Source organism: Lolium rigidum, chromosome 1 (genome assembly GCF_022539505.1).
Source record: "Lolium rigidum isolate FL_2022 chromosome 1, APGP_CSIRO_Lrig_0.1, whole genome shotgun sequence".
NCBI classification, from domain to species: Eukaryota; Viridiplantae; Streptophyta; class Magnoliopsida; order Poales; family Poaceae; genus Lolium; species Lolium rigidum.
The window spans coordinates 10,933,117-10,961,045 of record NC_061508.1 but is presented as its reverse complement, the minus strand read 5'-3'; the positions used below and the strand labels follow the sequence as shown (position 1 = coordinate 10,961,045).

Sequence of the window (27,929 nt, the reverse complement as noted above, 5' to 3'; positions counted from 1 at the left end):
CTGGTCGGGTCTTTGAGGTTCTGGTAGGTTCAAGGCTCGATGTTCCATCAGTTGATTGAACATGTCCTTTACTAGCTCCCTGCGGAAGATGTATTGCTTCTTGAGGAGTTCCTGTAATGATGGGCGTTGCCTCCCTCCGGCTTGATCACCTCTTGCACCCAAGAAGGGCACATTGCCTTGTGGTGTCGAGGAGAAGACCCTGGTGGCGTTCGCCTCCGCAGGTGCCTTCATCTTGCCTCCATTGTTCGTTGGCTTGGATGTTGATGCGAAGCGTCTATTGGGGTCGAATGCGCTGGCGTTCTTATAGAGCTCCATGATCTGCGGTGATTTCTCGAACTCTAACTTCGTGGCTGCCACCGCCGAGCTTAAGGCACTAAAGGTTCTTGGCTCACGCCGAGATACCTCAAGCGACCAATGTTGCTGCATCCCATGGACACACATCTCGATGGCGTCCTCAAGGTGCATCTCCCGAGCGAGACGCACGTAGCTGTTGCGGAAGCGGATGATGTACTCGTCGATGGACTCTTCTCGACGCTGTCGGACCTGCGATAGTTCAACAATAGAGAAGTCCTTCTTCATGGCGACAAAGTGCTTTTTGAAGACCTCCTTCATGCCTGCCCAACTTCCGATGGCTCCGACCGGCAAGCGGCTATACCAGTGGAAGGCGGGGCCGGTTAATGACCCTGAAAATTGGCGAAGGAGAAGGGATGAGCTATTTGCGGTGTCGCCACACGCTGCCTCAAAGTATGCCAAGTGCTCCCTTGCGTCGCCGGTCCCATCAAATTGACGGAACTTCGGTGGGTGCCATCCAGTGGGGAATGACACCTCGTCGTGCCATGCTTCGTATGGCTTTTCTAGCTCGCTCTCTGAGGTTTGAGGGGTTTGATCGACCGTCAGCTGCTTGAACCTCTTGGTCACCATGTCTTCAATGAAGTCGTGGTATCCTTTTAACACGCTTGGTTGTGGTGCTTCATTGGATGCACTCGCCGGGCTTGCCCACTGTCGAGCGTGTGCGTTTGGTTCTTGAAGTTGGCGCCCATCGTTGAGCTGCGTTGCTGCTACAGCGCCATCTTGAAGCTCCTTCTCCTGTGGGTCTACCACTCTGTGTGGCAAGCTTGATGGTGGAGCGCCGTTGTTGGTGGTGTTCGTTCTATTCATCATGACCTCAATGAATGTGTCGAGCTTTGTCGTCAGGTTGTCAAGCGTCTCGCCCTGCTTCTTCACTTGTTCTTCCAGGGCCATCTCTCGCGCTGTTGGCGCGCTTGCTTCCGCAGATGCGGTGCCATCCTTGTTCACTTCGTCTATCGCCATGTGAGCTGGTGCGGTGTGGAGATCTTCAAGTCCGTCCTCGCGATCCGACAACTCGGAAGGAGCGAGTTCGTGATATGGCGGAGAGTGTGGAAGGTTCTGCAACGAAGATGATGAAGAGGCGTCGGAGAAGCTTTCTTCGTCATTGTGGTCGTCGTCCGTGCTCTCCTCTCCGGCCAACCCATCCGTCACACTTTGAAGTGCGATGGACTTTAGTCGTGTGCTTGGTCCAGGTCGACTTGCTACCTGCAAAAGTTCATCTTGATCCTGCGGAAGTCTCGAGGTTATGTCGGTGTAGTGACGCGGTGATATATCCGGATGATATCCCGCGTCTCCATCGGAAAGTGAGCCCTTCCCGGTCATGATGGGCAGACATGGGGCAGTCGATCTTGCTCCCTTCTCTGACGTGGATGTGCTTGACTTCGCCCCTGCATCGGCGCCCGCGAACCATGAGCGTACATGGCCAAGACGTGGTAGGAACGCCATCTTGAAGTCCGCTTTTGGGTTTGGGACAATCTCCTCATCTGAGGGATAGTCGAACTCGTGGGTGACTTGGGGAGGCTTCCATTCTTCATTTTGCTCCAGCCGTGGGCGCACTGCTACAGTGCCGCACAAAGTGAGGTTCTTCTCTGAGGACGCCTTCTCATTTTCAGCCTTTCGTCGTGCGATAGCTTCCTTGTCTTGTTCTACACCTGAAAGGAAAACAAGAGAAGGTTCCGCGGAGAGCATCGTGCCTTGTCCCGAGGCGGCATTGGTTGCCGCCCCAAGATCCACTCCGTTGTTGGAGGAGGACGGGGCATGAGTTCCCTCGACGCCTTCCATGGGCGTAGGTGTTGACGTTGGCGCCTTCTTGTTCGTCGAAGATGCAGGTGTCGTGGTAACCTTCACCTGTTCATCATCTTGTCGAGGAGTTGCTGAAGGAAGCGAGGGTGGAACCTCTGCACTCTTTGCCTCCGCTGGTCCTGGGGGTGTCTTGCGTGGCTTCGGCGTTAGGCGGTTGAGCAGGTAATTGTACCGCTCATGACGCTCCAACTCGGGGGAGATGCGGAAGCCGATCCTGTCATTTTCTTGCACGACCCCGCCATCGGGTCGCACACGAACTTGGGTGTACCGCAACACCAAGTCCTCGAGTTCTTTGTACAGAACTCGTCGGTTCCTTCGGCGTCTCTCACGCTTGCGTTGGTTTTCCGTGGCGGCCCTCGAAGGTACCTGTGGGGTGGGAAGAATTGGTGGTGCAGCACGGGTAGATGAAGTGGCCGCTTCTCTTGGTAAGCGTGCCTGAAGTTGCTCTCCCCGCCTATGAGGGGAAGAAGGTCGAGGGGGAAGCGGCGCCCGTGGAGGATCCCTTGGTCGCCACACTTGCGTGGGGCGAGAGTCCCGCTCCTCGTCTTGATGGCGTGACCATCGGTTCCATCGCGGGGGCATGTTAGGATGCCTCCCATAGATGGGTCGAGTTGGTGAAGGCGGACGTCGAGGCGCCAAGGTTCGACGCTCATGTTGAGGTCGATAACTCGGGACTTGGCGTGTCGTCCTGCCCCCAGCTCGCGTCGGCGATGTACGTGGCGCCCCTTGATCACGAAGCCGCCGTTGGATGTTGTCCATTTGGTCCTGCAGTTGACGAAATTCTCGCCGCAGGTCCTCGTTGCGTGGCGCAGGTGCCTCGCTCCGAAGAACGGAGAACCTGTTGTCATTGGGAAGTGACTTCCCGTCCACCGTCGATGTGTGGAGGCACGTTGCCCATGTGCCCCGCCCATAGTCTTCAAGGTTGATGGAGACCGTAGGACCTGGAAAAATGGGCTCTTTGCGTGAGCGCCGTTTCCAAAATTCCTTCATGATGGTCCGCCGCACCATCTCCTTGACCTTCAACGGCTCGTTCGCCCATTCATCGGGGAACAAGTTGTAGGGTGGGGTCAAGGTATTCGCGTAGGTGAACACCTTGTCAGCAAGGTCCTTCGCGCCGAGAGACCAATCTTCCTCCGGCACCGCGCATTGAGCGATGCGGGAGCTTATCTGTTGTTGGAGGTTTTGTACCTTACGGTACTTCCTCCTGTAGTTTCGAAGCGGGTGCGGGCTATCGGACAAGCGTGCACTCGCCATTAGCCTCCGCAGGTCGTAGGATGCCGCTTCCAAGCCCTCGAGGAGCTCGACCTCAGTGCGCCTAGTTGTTGGTGCAGGCAGCGCTGGAGGTGGTGTCGGGGTAGGCGCGCGCAGTGACGCCGCACCTGTTCTCCTGTTGATGGCCATGATGCGGAGGCGTTCGGCTGCCTCCACGTCTCCTCTAATTTCGGCCCTGGTTGACTCCTTCAACAGGGCACGGGCCTCGAGCATTAGCTCGCGGCGCTGCTTCTTCGCTTTGGCGGCCGCCCGCCTTTGCGCCTTCTTGGACTGCACAACTTGGAATTGTGCAGGGTCCTGCGCTTGGTGCATGTACACCTTGGCGCCGACCTCGAAGAACACAGTCGGAGGCCGTGTCCCGAAGTGGATCGTCATCGGCTCCGTGTACTTGTATAGTCCTCCTGCATAAGATATCTTCGATCAGCGGAGCTCTATACCTTTGCCTTGTCATGCAGCATGATGTGCAGATGGATGGACGGGCGAAGACGATTCCGACGACCACAGCGAAGCGAAGATGGGAGGAGAACCATGTCCCACCGGGCGTGCCAATTTGTTTGACACGAGCAAAACGCACAAGCACGACTCCCGCGAGTAGGGCGGAAGGGCGTGGTTTCTCTCATGCGCACCGGGGATCGATAGAGGAAGAAGATGCGGGCGTGCCAGTGTATAATGATACACAAAGTAACAAAAGAAAAGAGATGCGGGAACAGTATTTCATTAATCATATAGTTAACAAATACAATTCCCATGTGTTGCGCTCCGTGGCCTACTAGCGCGGCCAGCCCGACTAGGGCGATTGCAGTCTCCTGATTCCCGAGGCCTCGGAAGGCTCCCGGTTAATTACTCCCGCGGGTTACGCCGCGAGACACCTCCGATTAAGCCGTGTGGTCGTCTTCGTCGTCTTCGCTTCACGTCCTGCATGCATGATGGTGGTGAAGATGTGTGTGGGCAGCGGCAGAGCCCGTGTCCTCGTCGGTACACGTTCCGGCTGTAAGCGTGGCCTGTGCTGCGGCCTCGCCCGCCCTCGCCGTCGCGCCTCGTCGGTCTTGAGCGGCGATGATGAGTGTTGTTGAAGTAGCATGATGCAGTCCGATTAGCTAGGACTTCTTGACGACTTAGCGGCATCGTCGGGGTGTGCAAGGGGTACGCCTCGCGAGAGTATCGTTATCGGGAGACCGGCGTCGGTGTAAAACCAACACACGCTCATGTCGACATGGCCGGTGTGGTCGGCGCCGTGACTGGGCCCGACGCCGAGTACACGGCTGTCGGCGCAGCTTGGGCGTCGTCTCACAAGGTAGGCATAGAGTGGCATCGGGGCGTCGTTTTGTTGACGAGGAGAAGGGCCGGCCACCTAGCTGGGCACGTACACGTCCAAGTACATGGGACATGTATGACCCAACGCGCATCATCTGTGCCCTTGCCGCTGCTGCTGTTCTGGTCACGTTGCACCCAGCTCGATTGGCCCTTCGGGGCAACGAGCAGCCAGCCGCCGGTAGACAGCTGAACACACGCCGTCTCGGGTACCTGTACGCCTTGCCTTCCTCCTAGTCTGTGCGCCGAACGCCAAGCCGCGCGTGTCCACTAGTGATGCGGAACCTGCACGCTGGGCTGGGTCAGAGCGCCGCGATGTCAGGCGAACCTGTACGTCGACCTGTTCGTCGTGAGCAACCTGTACGTCGCGAGCATAGAAGCTCATGGCTGGTTGTCTCGTGTTAGCCACGTGCGCAGTGCCCATGTGGTACGCGTACACCGGCCCGGTAGCACCAGGTTTGCCGAACCTGTACGCCGGGTTGCTCCTCACTGCGTCGTGCTTGAGCCTGTACACCGCTGAACATCGTGGCCGCGGCGAGGTCCGATGAAGTCAGCAGCAAAGGGTTGCACGTCCGCAGCGCCTTGACGCCGTCACCGAGTCGCACTTGTACGGAGGAATTTGGCCTCGTAGATAACCGGATACGTCGCTCGACGGGATCGCTCCTGCTGGCCGAGATACGCCTGTCCGCCGGGCTGCGTGGGCAGCTCCGGTACCTGCAAACCCACGTGCACGTGTACGCCCATCTGCATGGGCTGAGCCGCACCTGTACGCCGTCGCTGGGTCGGTCCTGTCCGTCAAGGTCCTTGGGCTGCACCTGTCCATCGAGGTCTCGCACCTGTACGCCAAACTCCTGGGACTCATGGTACGGCTGGCGAAGTGCACACCAACCCGAGCCGTCGCGCGTTGGCTTCTCCACGGTGCTGTCCTCCGGATCGCAGCGAACGGATAGGCAACGGCGAGCTTCATGGCTCAACGGACACGCCGGCCGGCGGGCTGCATGATGGCGAGCGCCATGGCGACGATGTCCGAGTCTCCTTCCGCCATGCTAGCTGGGAGAGGTAGAGAGGGCAGAGGGGAGAGAGATGCAACTTAATCGTGGTTCTCACCGTTGGGAAAACTCAGCTTCGCCTCCATTGATCTCCTCCGATCTTGCTCCTAACCTGTACGCCAAGTGCTGCTCTTTTGGTTTGATGGATGGAGGTGGGATGGTTTTGCCCTGGACGTGAACTTGGATGCAATCTCCGGCTCCTTCTCCTCTCGTGCGTGTCTCCTCTTCTTGATCCCCTTTTTTCTGTTTTTCTTGTCGACGCATAGACCTCTTCTATTTATAGGCGACCAGCCCAGCGCCAAGATAAGCATCACAGCCGTGATTTCCGGAACAAACTTCCAATCTTCTTCAGCTTAAATTCTTTCGTAGGAAGCACGTATGTTATCTGCTGTTTAAAAAATCTATCTGCTTTGCTTCTAGAACCCCTGCGTGGTATCAGGCAAAAATACCCGAGGACTCTCCTCCGATGAAAGATGCGTACACGAGGCACCTCCGGCCGACCGATTCGATCAGTGCAGACGCGAGCCATGCTGAGCCGGCTGGACTCGTATACATATGAAACACGTCTGCCGAATGGACCTGGCCGACTGACTTGTACACGCGTGATACACGATAGGCCAGCTGGACACGTATTCGTATAAAATCCATCAACTGACCTGAGGTATGGTGCCTTAATCGGTACATCACGTACATATACGTACGACCGGCGCCGCGCTTGTGCAAGCTGCCTGATGAGCCGTGAGCCTCACTCATGCATGCCATCGATCAATCTAATGGCCTGCTTCATATGGATGCATCATGAATACTCGTAGCTTTCTTGATTGACGACATGCAAACAATTGTTGGCATTTGGACTCAACTATAATTTTGCATGCTTATATTGGCATGTATAAAATCATGTCGAACAGCAGCAATCGCAGGAGAACTGGCAGATGAAGTGGCAGTAGAAGGAACGCGAAGCCAGTCTAACTCCCAGAGCCCCGGGGACTCAAGGCTGCGAGGGCCAGCTCCAACCAGGGCCTGTGTACGGCGGTCCTGAACAGCACAAGAATCAGCGTCAAGAATGACGCGACAACCGGAATCGCAAGCTGACTAGCGGAAAATAGGTTCATCTTAAGACTAGGAACATGGGAAACATCAGGAACAGAGAAAGAGGTAGTAGAAAGGGTGCCTCGATTGGAAACAGGGAGAGAGGTACCATCAGCCGTGATAACACGAACAGGCGAAACAAGAGAGCGAAGAGCAGAAAGAATAGAAGACGCAGAGGTCATATGAAAAGAAGCTCCGGAATCCGGATACCACGGGGATGACGTACCCGATCGTGTGGAAGGTGGTGGTCGCACGGTGCCAGAAGAGCCAGGCACAGAACCAGCAGTACCCGTCGAGGAAGAGCCTGTACCAGCGAGCAGACCACGGATAATGTCCTGATCAGATAGCGCAACAGCAGAAGATCCTGAAGAACCAGCCTGACGACGAGTAAGATGCGGCGGGCGTAAGCTGGGATCCCTCTGCCAGCAAGTAGAGATAGTGTGGCCAGGCCTGCCACGATAGGTGCAAGGAGGTGATGTCGAACCACGAGGCTGCTGGGGCTGACGCTGACCCTGGAATGGAGGAGTAGGAAGTATCGGCTGTGCCGGAGGCCGCAACGAAGCCGGCGGCATAGGAGGTCCACGAGCAGACGGCACAGAAGGGCCACGAGCAGCAAGAACAGAGGGAACCTCAAGAAGACCAGCACCACGAAGATGAGTCTCCTCAGCACGAAGCTCAGCAAGGACCTCAGAGAGCGGAACACGACCCCGGGCAAGCAGCTGGGCCCGGCGCGGCTCAAACTCCTTACGGAGCCGCGACAAGAACTCAAAAACGCGCTGAAACTCCAGATCCGCGCGCACAGTCAGACAGCAGGGACAGGTGGCACACACAGCTGTACGGAGAGAATCAAGCTGACGCCAAATAGCAGCACTCTGAGTGTAGAACTCATCAATAGTAGAATCACCCTGCTGAAGAGCATGCTCCTGACGGACCACAGACCGGTAAAGAGCATCACCAGACGGCTGATAGCGCTGACGAAGAAAAGCCCACTGAGCAGCAGCGGTGGGAAGACCCATAAACTCAGCGGCATACTGAGGCAGAACACTGGAGGTGAGAACAGCAGCAGCACGAGCATCCTCATCAATCCACTGAGTGTACTCAGTCAGATCCTGCCGGTAAGTCGCAACGGCAGTAGAGTGGTCCTGGACCTTCCGGTCATAATCAGCCAGAGCAGTGTCATCAGCACTCTTGGCTGCATCCTTATCCGCCAGAGTAGCATCAGGGGCAAGGGCAACAGGTGGCGGTGCAACAGGCACCGTAGGAGCAACAGGGCGCGGCGGACAGGAGACCTCGCCAGAAAGCACACCCCGCTTCCTTCTTTTTTAGATTTTCATTTTTTCCTTTTTTTGGATATTTTGATTTTATTAATTGGGCTGATGAGTGGGAGTCAGTTCATATCCGCAATTTTGGTTCTGATAAATGGGTCTCGCATGTTTGTTTTCATGTTAAATTTGGGATCAATATACCACTAGTGTTATGTCCAAAAAAATATACCATTGGTGTCTTGCGAGAAAAACCTCCACAAAATATGGTGGATTTCTATCCCCAAAATCAAGTGACATCATTTTCTAAATTTAGCTAGAAAAATATTGATTTTATGATAACAATTTTTAGCTCCCTCACTGCCGCCTTGACAAGGTACTGCCTTGTGCTACCGCATGCTCCGCCAAGGACAAGAGTCGTGTGTCCCGCTGCAACTTGGTCTATCGAGCCCAGCCTGTATCATCACAACGCATGGTCGCCGTCGCCGTCATAGAGGGCCAGCGGAGTTTTCTTAGTCACCGAGGCAAACAGCCGAGCAGGATGCCGCGGCGGACATCATCATGTCCGACTGGAAGCTTTAGGGCAACGGACTTGGGAGGTACGGGGAGATTGGGCAGAGCAATAGGTGAACCACTATAGTGGTCGGCGAGATAGAAAATGAGGAGAAGCAGAACCAGCCAGAGGGTGTTGTGTTAAACCCTATCTCTCTCTTGCCTCTGCTGTTTTATTTTCCCTGAGTGTCACTCATTTCCGACACTTTCAGTTTTGTCAGGTTTAGCAAGGTTTAGCAGTAGTTAGCCGTTTTGATTCAGTTAGGGCTGGTTGTTGCGTTTTGTGCGGCAGCCAGGACTTGGTGTAGAACGTTGAGCACGTTGCTCGGATCGTGAGATGGCGCGATCAATCGTGGAGCACGTCGTTCGACCCTTTCCCTTTTTGCATGAATAAAAGGAGAAACAGAAAACGCTGCAAGTTGTTGAGCGTAGCACAAAACCTCTCTTGTCTCTCTTGTCTCGTGTTCATCCTCTCTAATCTCTCTCACGCGATCGAGCAAGGTTTTAGGGGGGCAATTGGTATCAGAGCTAAGATCAAGGGGCCATGGCTAATGCAGCTGGGCAAGGACGCGGCGGCGGGAGGATCCCGACTCCTCCCCCTCTCCCTCGCCACTCACGTACCCCTCCTCCGGCAGCGGATCATCGACGATCGCTGAACCATGGAAGGAGCCGGGCACGTCGAGGGGCGGCGAGACCGTTGTTCAGCAGCAGGTGGTGCGCGAGGCGAGCAGCGGCTCCGGCGCGAACCTGCAGTTCCCAATGCTCACTCGTGGTGGCTACATGAGCTCGGCGATGGTCATGGAGGTAAACCTCCAGGCCGCATCGCTCTGGGACGCCATCGAGGACGACGGCGTATCGCGTGTCGACGACAAGAAGACCCTGGCGGCCCTTCTCCGATCCACCCCGGCCGATATGCACTACATGTTGATTGGGAAGGCATCGGCGAAGGCGGCGTGGGAGGCGATCAAGGTCCAGTACCAGGGGCCCAATCGGGTGCGAGAAGGACGGTTGTGGTGTCTGCGAACCGAATTCGAGATTGTGGCGTTCAAGGATGGGGAGGAAGTCCAGGAATTCGCCATCCGCATCTCCAACCTCTCCGCGACGCGATCGCTGGGTGACTCCGTCGACGAGGAACGCATAGTCCGTAAGTTTCTGTCAGTAGTTCCTACACGTTTTGCACAGATTGTGTTCTCGATGCAGACGCTCCTCGATCCTTCCACGATGACCAAGGAAGTAGTGGCACCGGCGGTCATCTCCTCCTCACTGAGGAGATGTGGGAGGCACGCAAGCGCCAGCCGTGCGGAGGCACGTCCGGTGGCCAAGGTGGAGACCACTGGAAAAAGAAGGGCGGCGCACCAAGTCAGGACGGGCCCTCACACGATGGCTCCACCGTCGTCGACAAGGACAAGTGCCCCTACTGCGGCAAACTTGGCCACTAGGCACGGAATGCCGCAAGAAGAAACGCGACGAGGCTGCCAAGCCTCCTCCCGTGCAGGCAGGGGCCGCAAACCTGGCCCAGACCAAGGAAGACGATGGGAGTCCGGCCATGATGATGGCCCGCGTCGAAGAGATCGTGGAGGGAAATATGCACGACGTTGTCGCGCGCACTGGGAGCCACATCTTCCTCAACAAGCGCCACGCCGTCGTCGCTCCTGAACTCGGCAACATCGAAGGTGACCATACCTGGTTCCTCGACATGGGCGTGACGAACCACATGACCGGCGCGGAGGAATCCTTCGCCGATCTGGATCGCTCCATGTCCGGCAAGGTGCGCTTCACCGATGATCAGTCGTGGACATCCGCGGCCAAGGCACTGTCGTCTTCTCCGTCGATGGGGGAGTCCAACGTGCGTTCACAGAGGTGTTCTACATCCCTGCGCTGAAAAGCAGCGTCGTGAGTCTGGGCCAACTCGACGAGAGCTGGTACGACATCCACATCCGTCACGGTGTGCTCACCATCCATGACCGTGACCAGCACAATCGCATGCTCATGAAGGTACATCGCGCACCAAATCGGCTGTACAAGCTGAAGTTCCAGCCCGTGCACCCGATCTGCCTCGCTGTGGGGATCGAGTCCGACGCATGGCGCTGGCACGCTTGCTTCAGCCATCTGCACTTCAACGGGATGAAGAGGATGGTGCGCGGAGGACTGGTGTTTGGGATGCCGCAAGTGGAGCACGCCGATGAGATGTGCGAGCCGTGCCTCGCAGGGAAACCGTGGCGCCTGTCGTTCCCACAACAGGCACAGTAGAGGGCGCAAAAGCCCTTGGAACTGGTGCACGACAATCTGTGTGGGCCGATCACGCCGGCTACGCCAGGAGGACGCCGGTACGTGCTCCTCCTCATCAACGATCGGAGCCGCTTCATGTGGGTGGAGCTCCTCAGATCAAAGGATGAGGCTTCTCGGGCGGTCGTCAAGTTCCAGTCTGCGGCGGAAGTGGAATCCGGCCACAAGCTCCGTGTACTGCGCACCGTCCGCGGTGGCGAGTTCACCTCTGCAACCGTCTACGAGCACTGCGCCGAGAGCGGCGTGCAGCGGCACCTCACCGTGCCCTACACTCCACAGCGGAATGGAGTCGTGGAGCGGAGGAATCAGACCGTGATCGGCATGGCACGCAGTATACTGAAGGGCAAACAGGTGCCAAACGCGTTCTAGGGAGAGGCCGTGCTGACGGCAGTGTTCATCCTCAACAGATGCTTCACGCGCACGGTCGACGGCATGACGCCCTACGAGGCCTGGCACGGGAGAAAGCCTAACATGTTCTTCCTCCGTGTCTTTGGATGCGTCGCACACGTCAAGAAGACGAAACCGAACCTGCAGAAACTCGAGGACAGGAGCACGCCCATGGTGTTCATGGGGTACGAGACGGGCTCCAAGGCCTACCGCGTGTACGATCCCACCTCCAAGCACATGCACGTCTCGAGGGACGTGGTGTTCGACGAGGCAGCTCGCTGGAATTGGGAGGCGCCGGGGGAGCCGACGGCAAGCATCTCGTTCACGGTGGAATACACCGTGTACACCGATCGCGGCGCCACGGCGACTGGGCGCGATCACCGCACACCAACTCCTGATGCCAGAACCTCAAGCAGGGACACGGCGAGTGTTGCACCATCACATGCGATCATGCAAATGCCAACACGCACACTGGAGTAGGCAGAGACTCCGCCACCTCGCTTCGTCACGCCACCGTCGACACGCTCCGGGCAGCTCGACGCTGATGATAGCGCAGGTGCTCCGCACCGATATCGTCTCATCACCAACCTCCTGGGAAGCACATCGGGTACCTCTCAGCACATGCAGGCCGATTGTCCTTCTCTTGTTGAGGACAAGGTCGACGAGATGTTGTACCTTGTGTCCGGGGAGGAACCATTGTCGTTCGCGGAGGCGGAACACGAGGACTGTTGGAGACGAGCAATGCTCGACGAGCTGCAGTCGATCGACGACAATGGCACCTGGACACTCACCTCCCTCCCTGCAGGTCACCGAGCTATCGGCCTGAAGTGGATATTCAAGGTGAAGAAAGATGAGAAGGGAGCGGTGATCAAGCACAAGGCACGTCTTGTGGCAAAGGGCTACGTCCAACGCACCGGCATTGACTTCGACGAGGTGTTCGCGCCAGTCGCAAGGCTCGAATCCGTGCGTTTGATCCTGGTGCTGGCCGCGCACCGCGGATGGGAGGTTCATCACATGGATGTGAAGTCAGCTTTCCTCAACGGCGACCTTGAGGAAGAAGTGTACGTGTCGCAGACGCCCAGCTTCATCGCCGACGGGCATGAACGAGAGGTGTACAAGCTCCATAAAGCTCTCTACGGTCTACACCAAGCACCAAGAGCGTGGAACACGAAGCTGGACTCGAGCCTGGTGACGCTCGGGTTCACACGGAGCGCATCTGAACATGGGCTCTACGCATGCAGAATTTGCTCATTATCGGCATGTATGTGGATGACCTGGTGATCGCGGGAGCTCGCGCGGAAGAGGTGCAGCGCTTCAAGGCCGAGATGAAGCGCCCCTTCAACATGAATGACCTGGGGATACTTCGGTATTACCTTGGTCTGGAGGTGATGCAAGGGCAGAGATGCACCACGATCACCCAAGCAGCGTACACCGTCAGGCTCCTCGAGAAAGCGGGCATGGCGGACTGCAACCCGACGCAAACTCCCATGGAGGCATGGTGTGCCCTCAGTAGGGAGAGCAAGGAAGCGCCGGTGGACTCAACTCTCTACCGCGGCATCATCATCAGCCTCAGGTACCTAGTGCATATGCGCCCGGACATCACCTTCACCGTTGGTTTCCTGAACAGGTTCATGGAGGCACCGGCAGGTGATCACTTTGCTGCGATGAAGCACCTCCTGCGGTACATTGCGGGCACAACCACGCACGGATGCGTGTATCATCGCAGCGATAGCGAGATCCTGCGTGGGTTCAGTGACTCCGACCACGCCGGCAACGTGGACTCGAGGAAAAGCACCTCCGGCATGTTGTTCTACCTCGGCGACAGCCCCGTCAGCTGGCTATCTCAGAAGCAGAAGGTCGTCGCCAAATCATCGTGTGAAGCAGAATACATTGCGGCGGCGGAGGCGTCGTGCCAAGGGGTTTGGCTGGCTCGAGTCCTTTGTGAGCTTCTGAACCAGGACGTCGTTCCTCCGACCATCTACGTCGACAACAAATCGGTGAACTCTCTCTGCAAGAATCCAGTTCTCCACGAGCGAACGAAGCATAACGATCTCCGTTATCAAATCATACATGACTACGTCGAGAGAGGGAGCATCGATGTGGAGTACATTGGAACTGTGGAACAGAAAGCCGACATTCTGACGAAGCCATTGGGCCGTGTACGCTTCCAGGAGCTGCGAGGCAAGGTGGGCATCATCGACGTCAAGTTTGCTCGACAGGGTTGAGGGGGAGAATGTTGTGTTAAACCCTATTTGTCTATCTTGCCTCTGCTGTTTTATTTTCCCTGAGTGTCACTCATTTCCAACTCTTTCAGTTTCGTCAGGTTTAGCCGTAGTTAGCCGTTTTGATTTAGTTAGCGTTGGTTGTTGCGTTTTGTGCGGCAGCCAGGACTTGGTCTAGAACGTTGAGCACGTTGCTCGGATCGTGGGATGGCGCGATCAGTTGTGGAGCACGCCGTTCGACCCTTTCCCTTTTTGCATGAATAAAAGGAGAAACAGAAAATGCTCTGCAAGTTATTGAGCGCAGCAAAAAACCTCTCTTGTCTCGTGTTCATCCTCTCTAATCTCTCTCACGCGATCGAGCTAGGCTTTAGGGAGACAAAGTGGTGAGATACAGGCTGTCGGAGGATTTCTTCCTCATCGGCCGGGGAAGGGTGAGTGGATAGTGCACCGATGCGTGCACCTGGAAGTCATGTGAATCTGTCCGGTCATAAAACCCGAATCACGAACCCGAAATTCCCGATCACGGACCCGTATATCCCGACCACGAAAAACTCGTGCACCTATTCGGGAATATGGTTGGAATGCCTGAATTTATTTAACGAATTTCAGGGCAGTAGTCTTGGCACCCAAATATCCTGAGGAGCCCATCAACATTTAGAATTTAGAAAGCCCAGACGCCGAGATGCCTTGAGCCCAGCCCAAGTGGAGCGAGGTGAAGTAACCCCCTACCACGAGCGCACTACGCACAATCCCTCCTCCACTCCCCCCACTCCTCGTCTCCCCCAGACCCCCACTCAGTCATCGCCGCTCGCCAGAACATCACTCGCCGCTGCTCCGCCCGACCTCACTCGTCGCGGCTCGCTACTGCCCACTATCTCTGTCGCCGCTCTGCCTCTCGCCGGAACATCACCCGTCGTTTCTCTCCCAAACTTCACCAGCCGTCGCTCGCCACTGCCCACCATCGTTTGCCACCGCTCGCAACTATCGACTATCGCCGCCTCCTCGTCAACACCTCCCCATCGCCTTGTTCCCGTCGACACCTCCCCGCCATCATCAACGCTCGATGGGACGCCTCTGCCCTCCATCTTTCTCGCCTCGTTGTTGAGAGTGGATACTGACAAGCTGCACCTCATCGCCGCATGCATCAATTGAAGGACGGTAGCGTAAGTCCTTTTTTCCTATTCTTTCTCATATTTACCGATGCACCGATTGTCACTCTCTTTATTGAGAATTTGATTCTGCATAAGAATATCATAAAAAAAATCTTGGTGAAAGGGCACAAGGGGGAGACATTGGGAAGAACTTGATCAGATGCATGGTTGAATGGGGTATGGAGAGAGTAATTAATGTTACTGTTGATAATGTTAGTGCCAATGACAACGGTATTGTGTATTTGAGGAGGCATTTCAACAAGTCACCTTCTAACACTGCAAAAGGCAAGTATTTGTACATAAGGTGTGTTGCCCACATTATCAACCTCATTGTGCAAGATGGCCTGAAGGAAGTGGACATGTCAATCAAGCGTGTTAGAGTTGTTGCTGATATATTAGAAATGGTGGCTCAAGGATTGCCAAATTCAAGGAAATTGTTATTGAAGAGAGAGTAGATGCCAAGTCATTTCTAAGGATTGATGTTCCAACCACTCCACTTTTCTCATGCTCAAAAGCTTCAAATGTGTATGAGAAAGTGTTCACGAGGTTTACGGTTTAGGGTAACTGAAGAAATATTTGGACAGGAAAAAGGATTGCTAGTTTGGGCAGCAGGCACATGTGTGAATGACCTCTTCGAAGAATATACAAAGTTGTATGATCCAGATGAAGTAATAGCTAAAGTAGAAGATTCAACAACATCAAAGGGAGGTTGTGAAGGCATAGCTAAAGGATATTAATGCAAAGAAGTTGAAGATGAACAATGGAGCAAGCATCAACTCCAAGTCAAAACTTGACAAGTATCAAGCTGAAGATACCGAAGATCAAGAAATGAAGATGGACATTCTTGCTTGGTGGAAGAGCAATGCATGCAGATTTACAGTCTTTGCTCACTTGGCACATGATGTGCTTGCTATTCCTATCTCAACGGTAGCATCCGAGTCGACTTTCAGCACAAGTGGGTGTATCTTAGATTACTTCCATACCTCTCTTACTCCTTTCATGATGGGTATGGAGGAACTAGCTGTAATTGAATTAGCTCATTTCTTTCTATGTATTTGTACTTGCCTTGTTGCATCATTGTCTCTAACTCACTATTTTTACATTGTTCACTACTTTAATTGTAGAGCTAATCGAAGAACTTGGTGGCCTACACATTAGTAAAGGAAAAGTTGATAAAAAAGAGGGCATGCACTTCCAAAACTGAGGAAAGCATGTACATTTCCACACCTGGAGCATAATCTTAAAGCCTATAGGTACAAACACTAGACATTTTTAACATGTGTAATCGTGTTGTGATATTGCTTCCTATTTCGTTTCACATTAGTGCCTTGTTGAGACTATAATGATATAATCTTGCTTGCTATTTCGTTTCACAGAGTAGTGCCTTGTTGAGACTATAATGATATAATCATGCTCTGCTCCGGCCTTGGACGTGCAGGACAGCAGGAATGCAGGAATGCGGGTTGGTACTTGGACTTGAGGCTGAAGCCATGGAGAGATAGAGGTGGCTGTTGGCTGCACTTTCAAACTATCGTTTCATTACATGAAGTTGTTGTTGTTGTTTGAACCTTGCTCAGTGCTTATTGTGTGTCTGTGTGAAACTTGAATTGTGATGTCGTGATGGTGCATTGGTGCTACTGCCACAGTGCAATTGTGCTACTGATGCGCGTGTATAGCATGTAGAAGGAGGGGAATGATTTTGAAATTCCCCAAAGCCTACCCTAATATTTTTATGCACATGTTTGAGCTTTCGCCTGACAAGATGTGATGTGATCATCTGTCGGAACCTCTGAGATGCGATGTTATTCTTTCTTGAATAGTTCAATGTTCCTATTGATAAGGTGTGCCAATTGATACAGGCGATTTTTTGTCATGCTTCTTCATGTTCACAGTTTCATGTAAAAGAAAGTAACTACATGATGTGGTTGTGACTATCTGTTACAGCTGGCTGCTAAGTTGGTCGCAACTTTGATCCAACCTTCAGGTTCCTCAGGAAAGAAGCACCATGCAGACTGATGACATCCAGCACATCCCCAGCTTCAGATTCCCTGCCTGAATGCTCATAGAGATGAAATGCTGCACTCAGGATGAGGCTGTCAGGTTTCAGCGACCTGCACGTCGTCTCAAAGAGCAATATGCCTTCATCGACTCGGCCGTGCTCCAGGTACGCCCTCATCATGGTCCTGCAACAGGCCAAATCAGCAGCCACGCCAATATCGCGCATCTGGCTGCAGAGCCTCTTGGCTTCATCAATCTGACCTTCCTTCAGAAAGTTGAAAATGAGGTGGTTGAAATGAAGGCTAGAAGGGGCTATGTTGCTACCCAGCATCATCTGGATGGCTTCCTCTGCTTTGGTATAGCATCCACCCTGGGTGTATGCCCTGATCAGTGCGAGATAAGTCAACGAGTCGGGAGCATGACTGCCTGATTGCATCTTCTGGAATGTAACCTCTGCCTTGTGATGCAGCCCAGAAGCGGCGTAGGCATTGATCATGGAATTGAAACTGATCTGCACATTGCAAAGTCAGGTCAAAATCAGTTGCATCGGTCAATCTCAACGCTGATAACATTGACTTCAGAAGTCAAAAGCCAACGAAAGCATACCTTTCCAGGCATGATACCACGTTCCTTCATTCTACTAAATAGCAAAGATGCCTCCTGATGCCTCCCTGCAGGAATGGAACTTCAGAGACCCAAAACTAAATAGCATGTACAAGCATAGGGGAAAACACTCGTTGAATGTGGAAAAAAAGTAACTTTCTTTGATTCGCCTACATAAGGTAAAAGAAACTGACCCGCCTTTCCATAGATGTTAAGCATGTTTGTGTATATCTTCTCATCGATGGGTAAGCCTAGCTCTTGCGCAGCAGTAAACATTTCAGTAGCATTGTCCAGCTTTCCTCCTAGGCCATAAACACTGAACCAGAAAACTGAAGCTAATAACGAAGTGGTCTGAAATCTCAACGCGAACATAAAGATGGAAAAACGATCATTGCATACTTCCAGATCCAATTTTTCTACGATGTATGAAGATTATCTACCTTATCATTATATTGAATGTCTGCAAGGACCGAGGAACACCTGAGGCTATCATGCGATCATATATGCTGACAGCTGAGTATAATTTGCCTGCTTGGGAACTAAAGCTGAGGCAGTTAGCCATGGAATCCTTCGACCTGAAAATTGTTTGATTGTCCATCTAATGGAGAGGAAAAGATGTTATCCATACCTGACTCGAGCATCGATTTGATAAAAGTGTTGTACACGACTGTATCAAGCTCAACTTCACCAGCGAAACAGTCATGTATGATGTTTTCTGCCTCCCGAAATTTCCCTGGGGTGATTTCACAATGTGAGTATACACAGCAACATGGTGAAAACATTTACAAGGATTGGTAGCAGTTGAAAACTTGCTTACCATGCTTAGTCAGGTGAGTGACTAGTATACTAATTGTCACAGCATCTCTAATATGGCCTCGATCAACCATTTCCATGAAAAGATGATATGCCTCATCAGTCTTGCTGCACTTACATAATGCATCGACCATGGCATTGTAGACAGGCCCTCCTACAGGAAACGATGCTGATGCCAACTCAAATAGTAATTTTGCTTTCCGTAACTTCTGTTTCTGGCCATATTGGACAATCAAAGTAGCTGTAGCAGAATCTTCAGGCTTGACTCCCAGTGCAGTCAGCTGTTCATGAAGAAATTTTGCTTCTTCTGTACTTCCTGCAGCAAAAAACATTTAGACAACAGTAACAGAAGTACGCTCAGGCATGAACACCATGTTCAGTGTGGCACCTAGCTTGCTCACCTTCCCTAGCAAATTTTCTGATCAATTGGCACGCGATGGATGAACTCCCAGGTGTGTCCAACAAGGATTTCAATGTCGTGCTGAGTGCTGAAGTGTCAGTCCGACAGTCTAGCATCTTCGACGAAGTATCTTCTTCCCGGATCACGCTAATATTATTTCTAGCATACATCTCAATAGGAGAAACCATTGTTGAACTCTTAATGGTCACCCCATCATTATGCATCTCTTTCAGTACCTTATTTGCATCGGCCGTCATCCCGCTTTTGCAGCAAACTTCCATCACAGTCATACAGAGGCCCTCATCAAGCTGGACATCTTCTTTTGTCATCTCCAGAATGAGTGCACTGGCCTTGTCTAGCTGGCCCAGCTTGATATATAACCTGAGGAGGTCATTGCAGCAGAACACATCAGGGAGGCCATATTTCGTCAGAACTCTGAAGGTATCTTCAGCAGCAGCTATGTCTTCCTTGGCGACATGGCATCGGAGAAGAGCGTTGTAAGAAAACGGCGACGGCTTCACGCTCCTCGATCTCATAGAATCCAAAACTAGCAGTGCCCTATCGTAGTTCCCAGCATTCATGTGAACCTGAGCCATAGCCACATAAGTCTGCTCATCGCTCAACATGCCCGCCATGTCGATCTCCTCGAAGGTGCGCTGTGCATCCTCATAGAGCCCGATCTTACCGTAAATCCTGACGAGGATCCCATAGATGACCTCATCAGGAACGATCTTGCTACGCTCCATCTCCGAGAAGAGCGAGAGCGCCTTCGAGTAGTCCCCGTTCTTGTCGTAGAGTGCCAGGAGGGATGCACAGGTGTAATTGCTAGGGACAATGCCATGATCCCTCATCTCTTCGTAGAGCCTCAGTGCCTGTTCCCCTCTGCCATGTCTGGCACTCAAGCTGATCAGGCCACTATAGGTCGCCTCCTCCGGAACAATCCGGGACTGCTTCATCTTCCCGAGAACATCCATGGCCTCCTCCAAGAGACCCTCCTTGACGAATGAGCCGATCACAACTGTATACGTGAACTGATTTGGCACCACATTGGCTTCTTCAACCATCTGGTTCCAGAGGTGGATCACCTTGCCATGGAGCCTGTGCTTCTGCAGGGAGGAGAGCATGAAGTTGAAGGCAGGGACCGGCGGCACCACGCCACGCCTGCGCGTCGCTGCATAGAAGAGCATCATGTCTCCGTGCCGACCCCGGCGAGCGTACGCGCACAGCAGGGTGCCGCACGCCACCGCGTCCGGCTCGACGCCGGCCTCCAGCATCTCGAGGAACGTCTCCTCTGCGAGCTCGATCCTCCCCGTCTGGCCGTACACCCTGAGGAGGATGGTGTAGGCGACCACGCTGGGCTCGTAGCACAGCTGCAATGACATGGATGGATCAAAGAAATTCACGTCGGGATTTGAACAATTCGGAGGAAAATTGGCGATAGCTAGCTTCAAAACTTTTGGCGAAATTTATCTGTACCTGAAGCTTCATCCAGGAGAAGAACTCCTGGGCCTGGCGCCACCCGCGCTGTTCGCGGAGGACAACGCACATCTCGCGGAAGGTGAGCTTGGTTACGAAGGAGGCCATAGCCTCCCGCATGGACCCCGGCGGGCGTGACGCCGTGGCGCGGGCGGCACGGACGGCGGCGACGACGTGGCGGCCGTGAACGTGGCCGGCGCGGTCGTCCTCGATGTACCGGGCCATCTGGCCCTCGGTGCGGCGTACCCATCGGGGCGTCTCGGCGCCGGCACCCTGGCCGCGGCGCTCCCCGCGGAGGCGCCGCGCCTCGTCGTGGAGGAGGCGGCGGTACGGTGGCAGGCGACGACCCCGCGGCGACGACGAGGAAGAGCGTGTGCCGGAGGAGAGCGACCATGAGACGGCGCCGCCGTCGTCTTCTTCGTATTCACGGGAGGAGCAGGTGACGGAGACAGCGGCGCTGCGTGCGGATAGTAGTGGAGCAGAAGCCATCGCCATGGACGCGGGAAAGTGAACGGATATGTTGGAGATAAGGTTACCGTAGATTTTCTTTCTTACCCGGCGTGGGCCCCAACGGTCAGAACAGAGGACTAAAGCAATAACCAGAAGAAGGTCATCTAAATGTACCAGAGTTTTACCCAAAAATATCAATCACGATCAGCTCAAATATCAAATGATTTTACAAACATGTTTTCTCTCTCCTTTTAACTACATTTATCAGGAAAGTTACTACTACTACTGCACAACAATGATAACATCCATTCTTAACAGGCTAGATAGACGTTGGCTTAGCTAGTACAATTACACAACAACAGCACTATACAATTAGGCAACAGCAACAACAACAGTCTACGTGCTCTCTGGTCTATTAGCCGGCAGCAGATTGCTGCTGCCACTCTCCTGCTCCGACAAGCCGCGAGGAGCTGAGCTCCGTCGTGCTGTAGAAGGACTCCTCCGGGTAGAACCCCTCGTCCTTCTCGTCCTCCCACTTGAGCACCTCCCGGATGTACCGGAAGGCCTCGTCGACGGTGGGCCTGTCGCGGGCGCGCGCCTGCCACACGAAGAGCTTCCGCCCGTTCGTGTGCGCCGCGTACAGGTCCTTGAACTTCATCGCCACGTAGTAGAACGCCTGGTGGGCCATCGACTGGTTGTTGTTGTGGGTCCGGAGGGGGCCAAAGTCGCTGAACCACTCGCAGCCCGAGAGCGGAGAGCGCCCAATCTTCTCCTCAAAGAGGTCGAACTTGTTGAGCACCAGGACAAACGGCGTGTCGCGGAAACATGGATGTCTGCCCAAAGTATGCATAAATTCAGTTGATTTTGATCTCAACAATTAAAGCTTAACTGACTCCAGGGAAGCTGTAACAATGTTCTCATTCTCTATCTATATTAGGCAATACAAATAAATAATGTGCAGTTTGCCGAAGTTTTAGCTTCATTTTGAACAAGATCAACCTCACAAAAGCTAGCACTTAAAATATGTAGTGTTGTACTGTTGAAATTACAGGACCATTCATAGAGTTACTTTACCTGATTGTAGACTCAAACAAGTCCCTGCTTTGAATCATCTTGTTCACGAGGCGCCTGCTGCCGCCACTAGCAGAGAGTCCCAGCTGGTCATAGTCGCTGAGTGCTACAGAGAATATCACCGCACGGACATCCTCAAACATTTCTACCCATTTGCATCCCTCATTCATGCCCTTGGCATTTACTCTAATCAGCTGATATCTGAGGGGGATAAAAGTAGACGAGACAGTTAAGCTTTCTGGGAGTTGTTTCAAACGAGAAAGAAGTCATCAACCCAGGCAAATACATATAGCATGCAACCTAGAGTATGCGCTCATACAGAGGGAACAAGTTACAATGGCTATGCTTTTTTTACAGCAATATACCAACGCCAGTGTTGACATTTTAAGGATTCTTTTGTTATCAGAAAGAAAGAAATGAGCGAATGGGGAAAGAAACACTCGTATAAAGACATATAACAGGATTTAGATGCAGTTTCGACATGAGCCAGGAAGAAAGAGCTTTTACTTGTTTAGTGCCTGAGATGTTGCGTCATGACTATCACCATAGAGTTCTGACATAGGGCTCCGTTCGTCTAGAGTGAAGTCTATAAAGGCCAATCCATTCCCTTGTGATACCCCTTCAGCATATATTACATCTTTCTCTGAAGGTTCATACTCATTACTCGATACTTCAACTGCCTGCAAGAATGGCATAAGAAAGAGAAATCAGTACTGCTTGTATATATACATTATCTAAATGGATCAACTTTAAAAAGAAAAAATAAAGAAAAGAATAAGTAAGAAAACAGAATATTCTGTCCCATAATTCTGTAAGTAGATTTTTTTAGTATCCCTTCTCATATTTTATAGTATTATTTCTCATTATTTACATTCTATTACCTCTCTTTGGGTACTCAAATACAAAATAAATGACAGCTCATTGTGCTATGCTGGATACCGTTGTTGAAAAAAGAAGGGTGATAGTCTGGTGAAGTCCACAAATACAAAAAGGCATTGCGGGATTGATAACTTCCGAAGTGTAAGTTCTATTTTTCAGAGACTAAACTGGGCACGTATTACTTAGTTGCCATAATACAAAGTGCTGGTGTAGCACAATTTACGAAATGCAAGCTTTGAACAGGTTAAATTAAGGGGGAAATCTGCAAGAAAAGGCTTTGATTTATACCCTGCTCAAAAAATATTCAGCAACTTCAGGGAGAAAGTGCAATTCCTCCTTTCTTTTATATGTTGCTTGTATAGCAGGGTCCTTCCACATCTCATCAACAACTGGTGCATATTCACGTGTAGCTGCAGGGAAGAATGCATCTAGGTCTCCCATTGCTATGATGTCCAACAGCCAATCAGAGAACTTCTTTAGCTTTGCATTTATTGAGTATATGCAAGAGTTGGAATCACTAGATTTGTTTTCATCTGCATAAAAGAAACCAACTTCAGCATACTGCATATGACCTTCAAAAATATGATAGGATCAAATATTAGTGGCCCTGCTACCTTGTTGGGTATCCCCATCTTCTGAATTTGGGTTATTTGATATAGCCAAAGCCTCCTCCTCGAAGCGCTCACGGCCCTCTAACAGAATCCCGAGGTACTTGAACATGTTGCTTTGGATCATTAGTTTGATATTGTCAAGTTCTTCTGGGGTAAATCTCGTTCCATATAGTAACTTAGCCTGTGTTATAAAACCAAACGTCATGAAATTGCATACAAAACAAGGAGAGATGTTGAAAGTAGATGAATCAGCCTGTCAGGACTCAGCTTGAGATTATGTAAAACTGATGATGGACAACTTGTATGGTGTTCCATAAAGATTTAAGACATTTTAATGCTTAAAGGCTTAAAGCAAAGATACCTATCAGGCTATGATGACTAGACTAATGTACCTATCAGGCTATGATGACTAGACTAATGTATAAACAACCACTAGCTTGCAGATGATTGTACCATGGCACACATGCAAGTGTCATCTAAAACATTAACACAAGTCAACAACTAACCAAGCTACAGGACAGCAAATAGGTTTATACATCACCGAAATAGCACACTACATGACAAACTTCAGTAATCAACTTCAAAGCCATATTTCACTGGAGCAGTATGGGTAAGTTGAAGCCAACACCAAATAAGGATATAACAGAACCTAATGCATTTTATTTTTCTACAAAATCCCAAGCCATTTAAAAAATTTGGTCCAACCTGCTTAAATATGGTGCTTGTTCCAGCTCCAGGTGATCCAAGAATAAGAAGTTTCTGTACTCTTTTCTGGTCTAAGTAATCAGGCACTGCTCTTGCTGAATAAGGAGAGTCGTCTTTGGGCTCATCAGAGTTTGGAGGAGGCACCGGTAGTGAAACCATGGCGCAAACAAAACGTGTGAACGGCTGTATAACAGGGGGCACATAAAATCTTGTCATAAAACAAGCAAAAAAACAGGAAGGCATGATGAGTTAATTAGTTTTATAAAAGAAAAATAATTAATTAATTCTCCATCGAACAAGATACATACGGACTGCCATATTTTTCCTTTGATGTTATTTTGGCCTTCTTCCTCATATCCACCATCATGATAGACCCAAAAGTGAGTATCACGGGGACATTGGACTTGTGCTATCTGCAATGATGCAGATATTGTGGAAAACACAATCAGATAGTGACACAGCATATTTAAAATGTACATATAATGATAAGGATTCTCAATTGTATGTAGCTTAGAATGCGCATCAATACCTTGAGAATTTTCAGTTCAATCTTGGTAATTTCCCTTCCATTCATGTAAACCTGAGTGTTGCCATTACTGGCATCAGGTTGAATCTTCCCATTGAAGTTGAGGTTAGTGCTGACAACCCGATTCGGCTTTTCCCCAGCCTAACCACATAAACGTAAAGGTTAGTCTGCAGCAATTTCAGGTTTCAAAGAAAGGTACGTTGCTGCGCTACTTGCAGTAGGCTTACCTTTCCCCATAAGCCCGACTCCTTGTCATACCAGTATCTCCCAGGCTTCAGATTCTGAGGAGGCCGCGAGCAACTAAGCAAGTCCGACATCTCCTCTTGACAAAGAGGGCAGCCATTGACGATGATTTGCTCGGGCCGGAGCTGGTTCGCCTGGCACTCCTTCTCGGCCTTCAAGATCTGCCTCACCTCGAGCGCGCTGAGCAGCCGCGACAGTATCCTGGAGCTCTTCCCCAGCTTGGACCGCTTGGTCTCGTCGATGGGCATGCCGATGCAGGTGATGCACTTGCGGCCCTCCGGCATGGACCCCATGGCCCTGAGCAGGCAGTAGCCGCAGTACCGCTTGTCGCAGACGATGCACGCCTCCTTGCCCTCCCACTTCCGCTTCCCGCACCGGTCGCACGTCTTGCCCCTCTTCTCCTTCCTGGCCACCGCCACGAACTGCTCCGACCTGGTGTCGCCGAGCTCGCTGCTGTCGTCGTACTTGCCGTCGTCCGCCAGCCCGAAGGTCACCACGTGAGATCTCCTCCCCTCCGGCGCGGCAGGCCGGTTGCCATCCGTGTGCCCCTGCCAGCTTCGCGCGAACTCGCGGGAGTCGTCGTCGTGGTCAGAGCCCCCCTCGTCCTGAGGCGCCGAATTGGCGGACTCCGAGCTTCCATTGACCCGCGCAGGCGGCGCCGGTTCAGCGCGCCGGGGCCTGAAGACGGGCGCCACGGGCACCACGCTGTTCCCGAGCCTGTAGGACCCGGACACGGGCTCGGCCGTGGGCACGTCCGCCATGTCCACCGGGTCGATCCTGGGGACCTCGTAGGACACCGGCGGCCCGTCGTACTCGAGCGCGATGGAGTAGTCGAGGTTGCCCTCCGGGATCGCGGTCCCCGGCGGCAGCATCCGCCTCAGCATCTCCTCCCAGTTGCCCTCGCCGCCCACCGCCCCCGCCATCTCCCGCGCGCGCGCGCAATCCGCCGAACACCTGCCGCCCCTACCTCATCAGCATCAGCGAGAGCGAGAGCGAGGCTCCCAAATTACTCCCCTCTGAGCTCCGTGGACTCGCCCCACAGAACTCCGGTATTTTCAGCGCCGAAAGACGGGAAATTTGCCGTCGTCGCCGCCTCGGCTCGCGTCGGCGACGGTCAAAGCCCGCCGCAGCACCACCCACCAACTACTAGAATCAATCGCCAAGCAAGACCCACCTCCCTGCTCCGGTCAACCAGAGACCCAGAAGCAAATCTTTGAATGAGAAAGCCGCCGCGGTTTTGCGATTGGGATTTGGAGGAGCAAAGCAGGCAGCGAGCCACCAACCGCACGCTCACAAATCACCACGCCCCAATCGGTGGAAAATGGGGAGACGACCGTTCCCCTCTTTCCACACCACGCCCCAATCAATTACTGTGATTAATTTGGAGCAGTAATTTCTTTTTTTTAAGAATATTTTTATGCATCCATAACAAGTGATGTTATATTTTTTTACAAATAGGTCCTTAGAAATAAAAAGCATTACAAGGAGGACCTCCACTTTTATAAAAGGAACCTTGAGGAAAAGTTGAAGAAATCAATCAATTCTCTCTCCACCGTGGAAGAAGATGAAGTGGACACTATGGCCACCAGCGCCATCGTCGGGGACAAAACCACTTGACGCTGGGCAGGCGTAGAGCATCGTGACGGAGTAGCTGAAGGGCCTCCATACTGGCACGCCAACCAAGAGGTTGAAGAAGTTGTAGTGCGCACAGCACCACGGCATGGAGCGACCTCGATGACCATGGATAACCGCAGCGAAACAAGGCTTCAATTGATGAACTCCGTGCAAAATCACAGCTCCATTCCATGATGATTGATGCAGAGTATCACTCTAGCACCCTCCCTCTCCATCTCCTCGATGGCTGAAGAAGAGAAGCCAGGCTGCCATCTCCATCGAATCCGCACAACAACAAGCCTCGAGAGTCGAGACCAAGATCTTAAGGACGAATGAGCTTTATTTGACGGGCTTGCTTCCACCCCATCCACCGCCATCAGCTCCCACCTTAGGAGGACCACAGACAAGATAATGAGAAGCTTCCCCTGGCAGCATCTCAAAGGCACCAGGAGCACCCGAGACACTAGCATGAAGACAACCACAACTTAGCAATCAACCCTAGATCTAACATATGGCTACTACTGTATAGGGAGGGGTCCCTCGCCCCTCACCGTCGTCCACGCCCAGAGAAGAGAGGTGAGGGGTCCAAACCGCCCTGGAGCTGGAAGGGGAGAGAACGGTGGAGGAGGGGAACGAGATCGGTGGGGAGAAGAGGGGAAGTCAGGACTAACTCCTTCTCACATTCAAACCAAAAACATTTATCATAGATAGGGGAGAGTATTTGTTTGGAGCAGTGATCGTTGGGAATAGACAGAGAGTAAATACTTAGTGAAAGTATAGAGATGGTAAACCTAGAGGGGGGGTGAATAGGTTTCTACAAGTTTTAATTCTTTCTTTGCAATATTAGGCTTTGCGGAATATAAAGGTGAGCCTAATGCAAACTAGGTGAAGCAACATATATGAGGATACAACTAACTCGAGCACGAAGGCTCTCACAGGCAGTTAAATCACAAGTAAGGAGTTCGGTTAGAAATAACCGATAGCACGCGGAGACGAGGATGTATTCCCGTGTTCCCTTGCTTTGCAACAAGGTACGTCACGTTTGGAGGGGTGGAGGTCCCACGAAGGATTCCCCACGCCACGAAGGCTCACCCTATTCTCCGGAGCCTATCCCACGAAGGAATAGCTCACTCACTTGTGGTAGACTTTGAGGTAGCCTCCAAACCTTCACAATCTTGCCGGAGCAAATCCACGGCCGGATGCTTTCGGACTCCTCTTGCCCACCTAGGGTTTCCAAGGAACCCTAGGAAGCAAGCTTCTCGATGAATACAAGGGGGAATGAGATTTGGCTTGGTAGAACAATGAGATCGGGTCCTCCTCTAGCGATTCCCCGGAGGGATTTGAGTTTGGGTGGAGGAGAAGGTAGATCCGAGGCTTTTGGTGTTTCTAGCAATGGAGTAAGAGAGAGAGAGCTCAAGAACAGCTTGTAGTGTAGTGCCTAACTGCTCGCAGGTAGGAGAAGACCTATTTATAGTGTTCTTCGAAATATGGTCGTTGGTCACTTGCCACCTCAGCTTTTTCCTCGAGAATCCCGGTTGACCGGGCCACAGACCGGACAGCCCGGTGGTGAGGCCGGTCGGACCGGACCAGCGACCGGACACCCTTTGCATCGTCCTGGAGCTCCTCCGGTTGGCGGCCGGTTGGCGCCCGGTTGGCGACCGGTCGACCGGGTCGTGCGCCGGACCCGCTGGTCTGTAGGCCGGCTGACCGGTCGGCAACCGGATTTGCTATGTTCTCGTGTGGAGCCCGGTTGGCGGCCGGTCGACCGGGTCGTGCGCCGGACTTGCCCCGGTTGGCGACCGGTGGAC

At 52.5% G+C, this 27,929-nt stretch overlaps 2 protein-coding genes across 2 annotated transcripts; both read right to left on the bottom strand.

Moving 5' to 3' along the window:
* Positions 1-16,497: 16,497 nt before the first annotated feature.
* LOC124684915 (pentatricopeptide repeat-containing protein At5g27270) lies at positions 16,498-20,532 on the bottom strand. The gene is made up of 8 exons (XM_047219174.1): positions 20,023-20,532; positions 18,548-19,916; positions 18,151-18,462; positions 17,962-18,066; positions 17,774-17,861; positions 17,528-17,649; positions 17,337-17,401; positions 16,498-17,241 (listed from the first exon to the last, which is right to left on the bottom strand). The coding sequence occupies exons 1-8, from the start codon at positions 20,515-20,517 to the stop codon at positions 16,684-16,686; spliced, it is 3,114 nt and encodes a 1,037-aa protein (XP_047075130.1). The 5' UTR covers positions 20,518-20,532; the 3' UTR covers positions 16,498-16,683.
* A 119-nt stretch (positions 20,533-20,651) lies between these two features.
* Positions 20,652-25,445, bottom strand: LOC124684916 (extra-large guanine nucleotide-binding protein 3-like). The gene is made up of 9 exons (XM_047219175.1): positions 24,492-25,445; positions 24,268-24,405; positions 24,047-24,151; positions 23,739-23,921; positions 23,037-23,214; positions 22,711-22,955; positions 22,051-22,223; positions 21,547-21,744; positions 20,652-21,305 (listed from the first exon to the last, which is right to left on the bottom strand). The coding sequence occupies exons 1-9, from the start codon at positions 25,428-25,430 to the stop codon at positions 20,888-20,890; spliced, it is 2,577 nt and encodes an 858-aa protein (XP_047075131.1). The 5' UTR covers positions 25,431-25,445; the 3' UTR covers positions 20,652-20,887.
* Between the last annotated feature and the right edge of the window lie 2,484 nt (positions 25,446-27,929).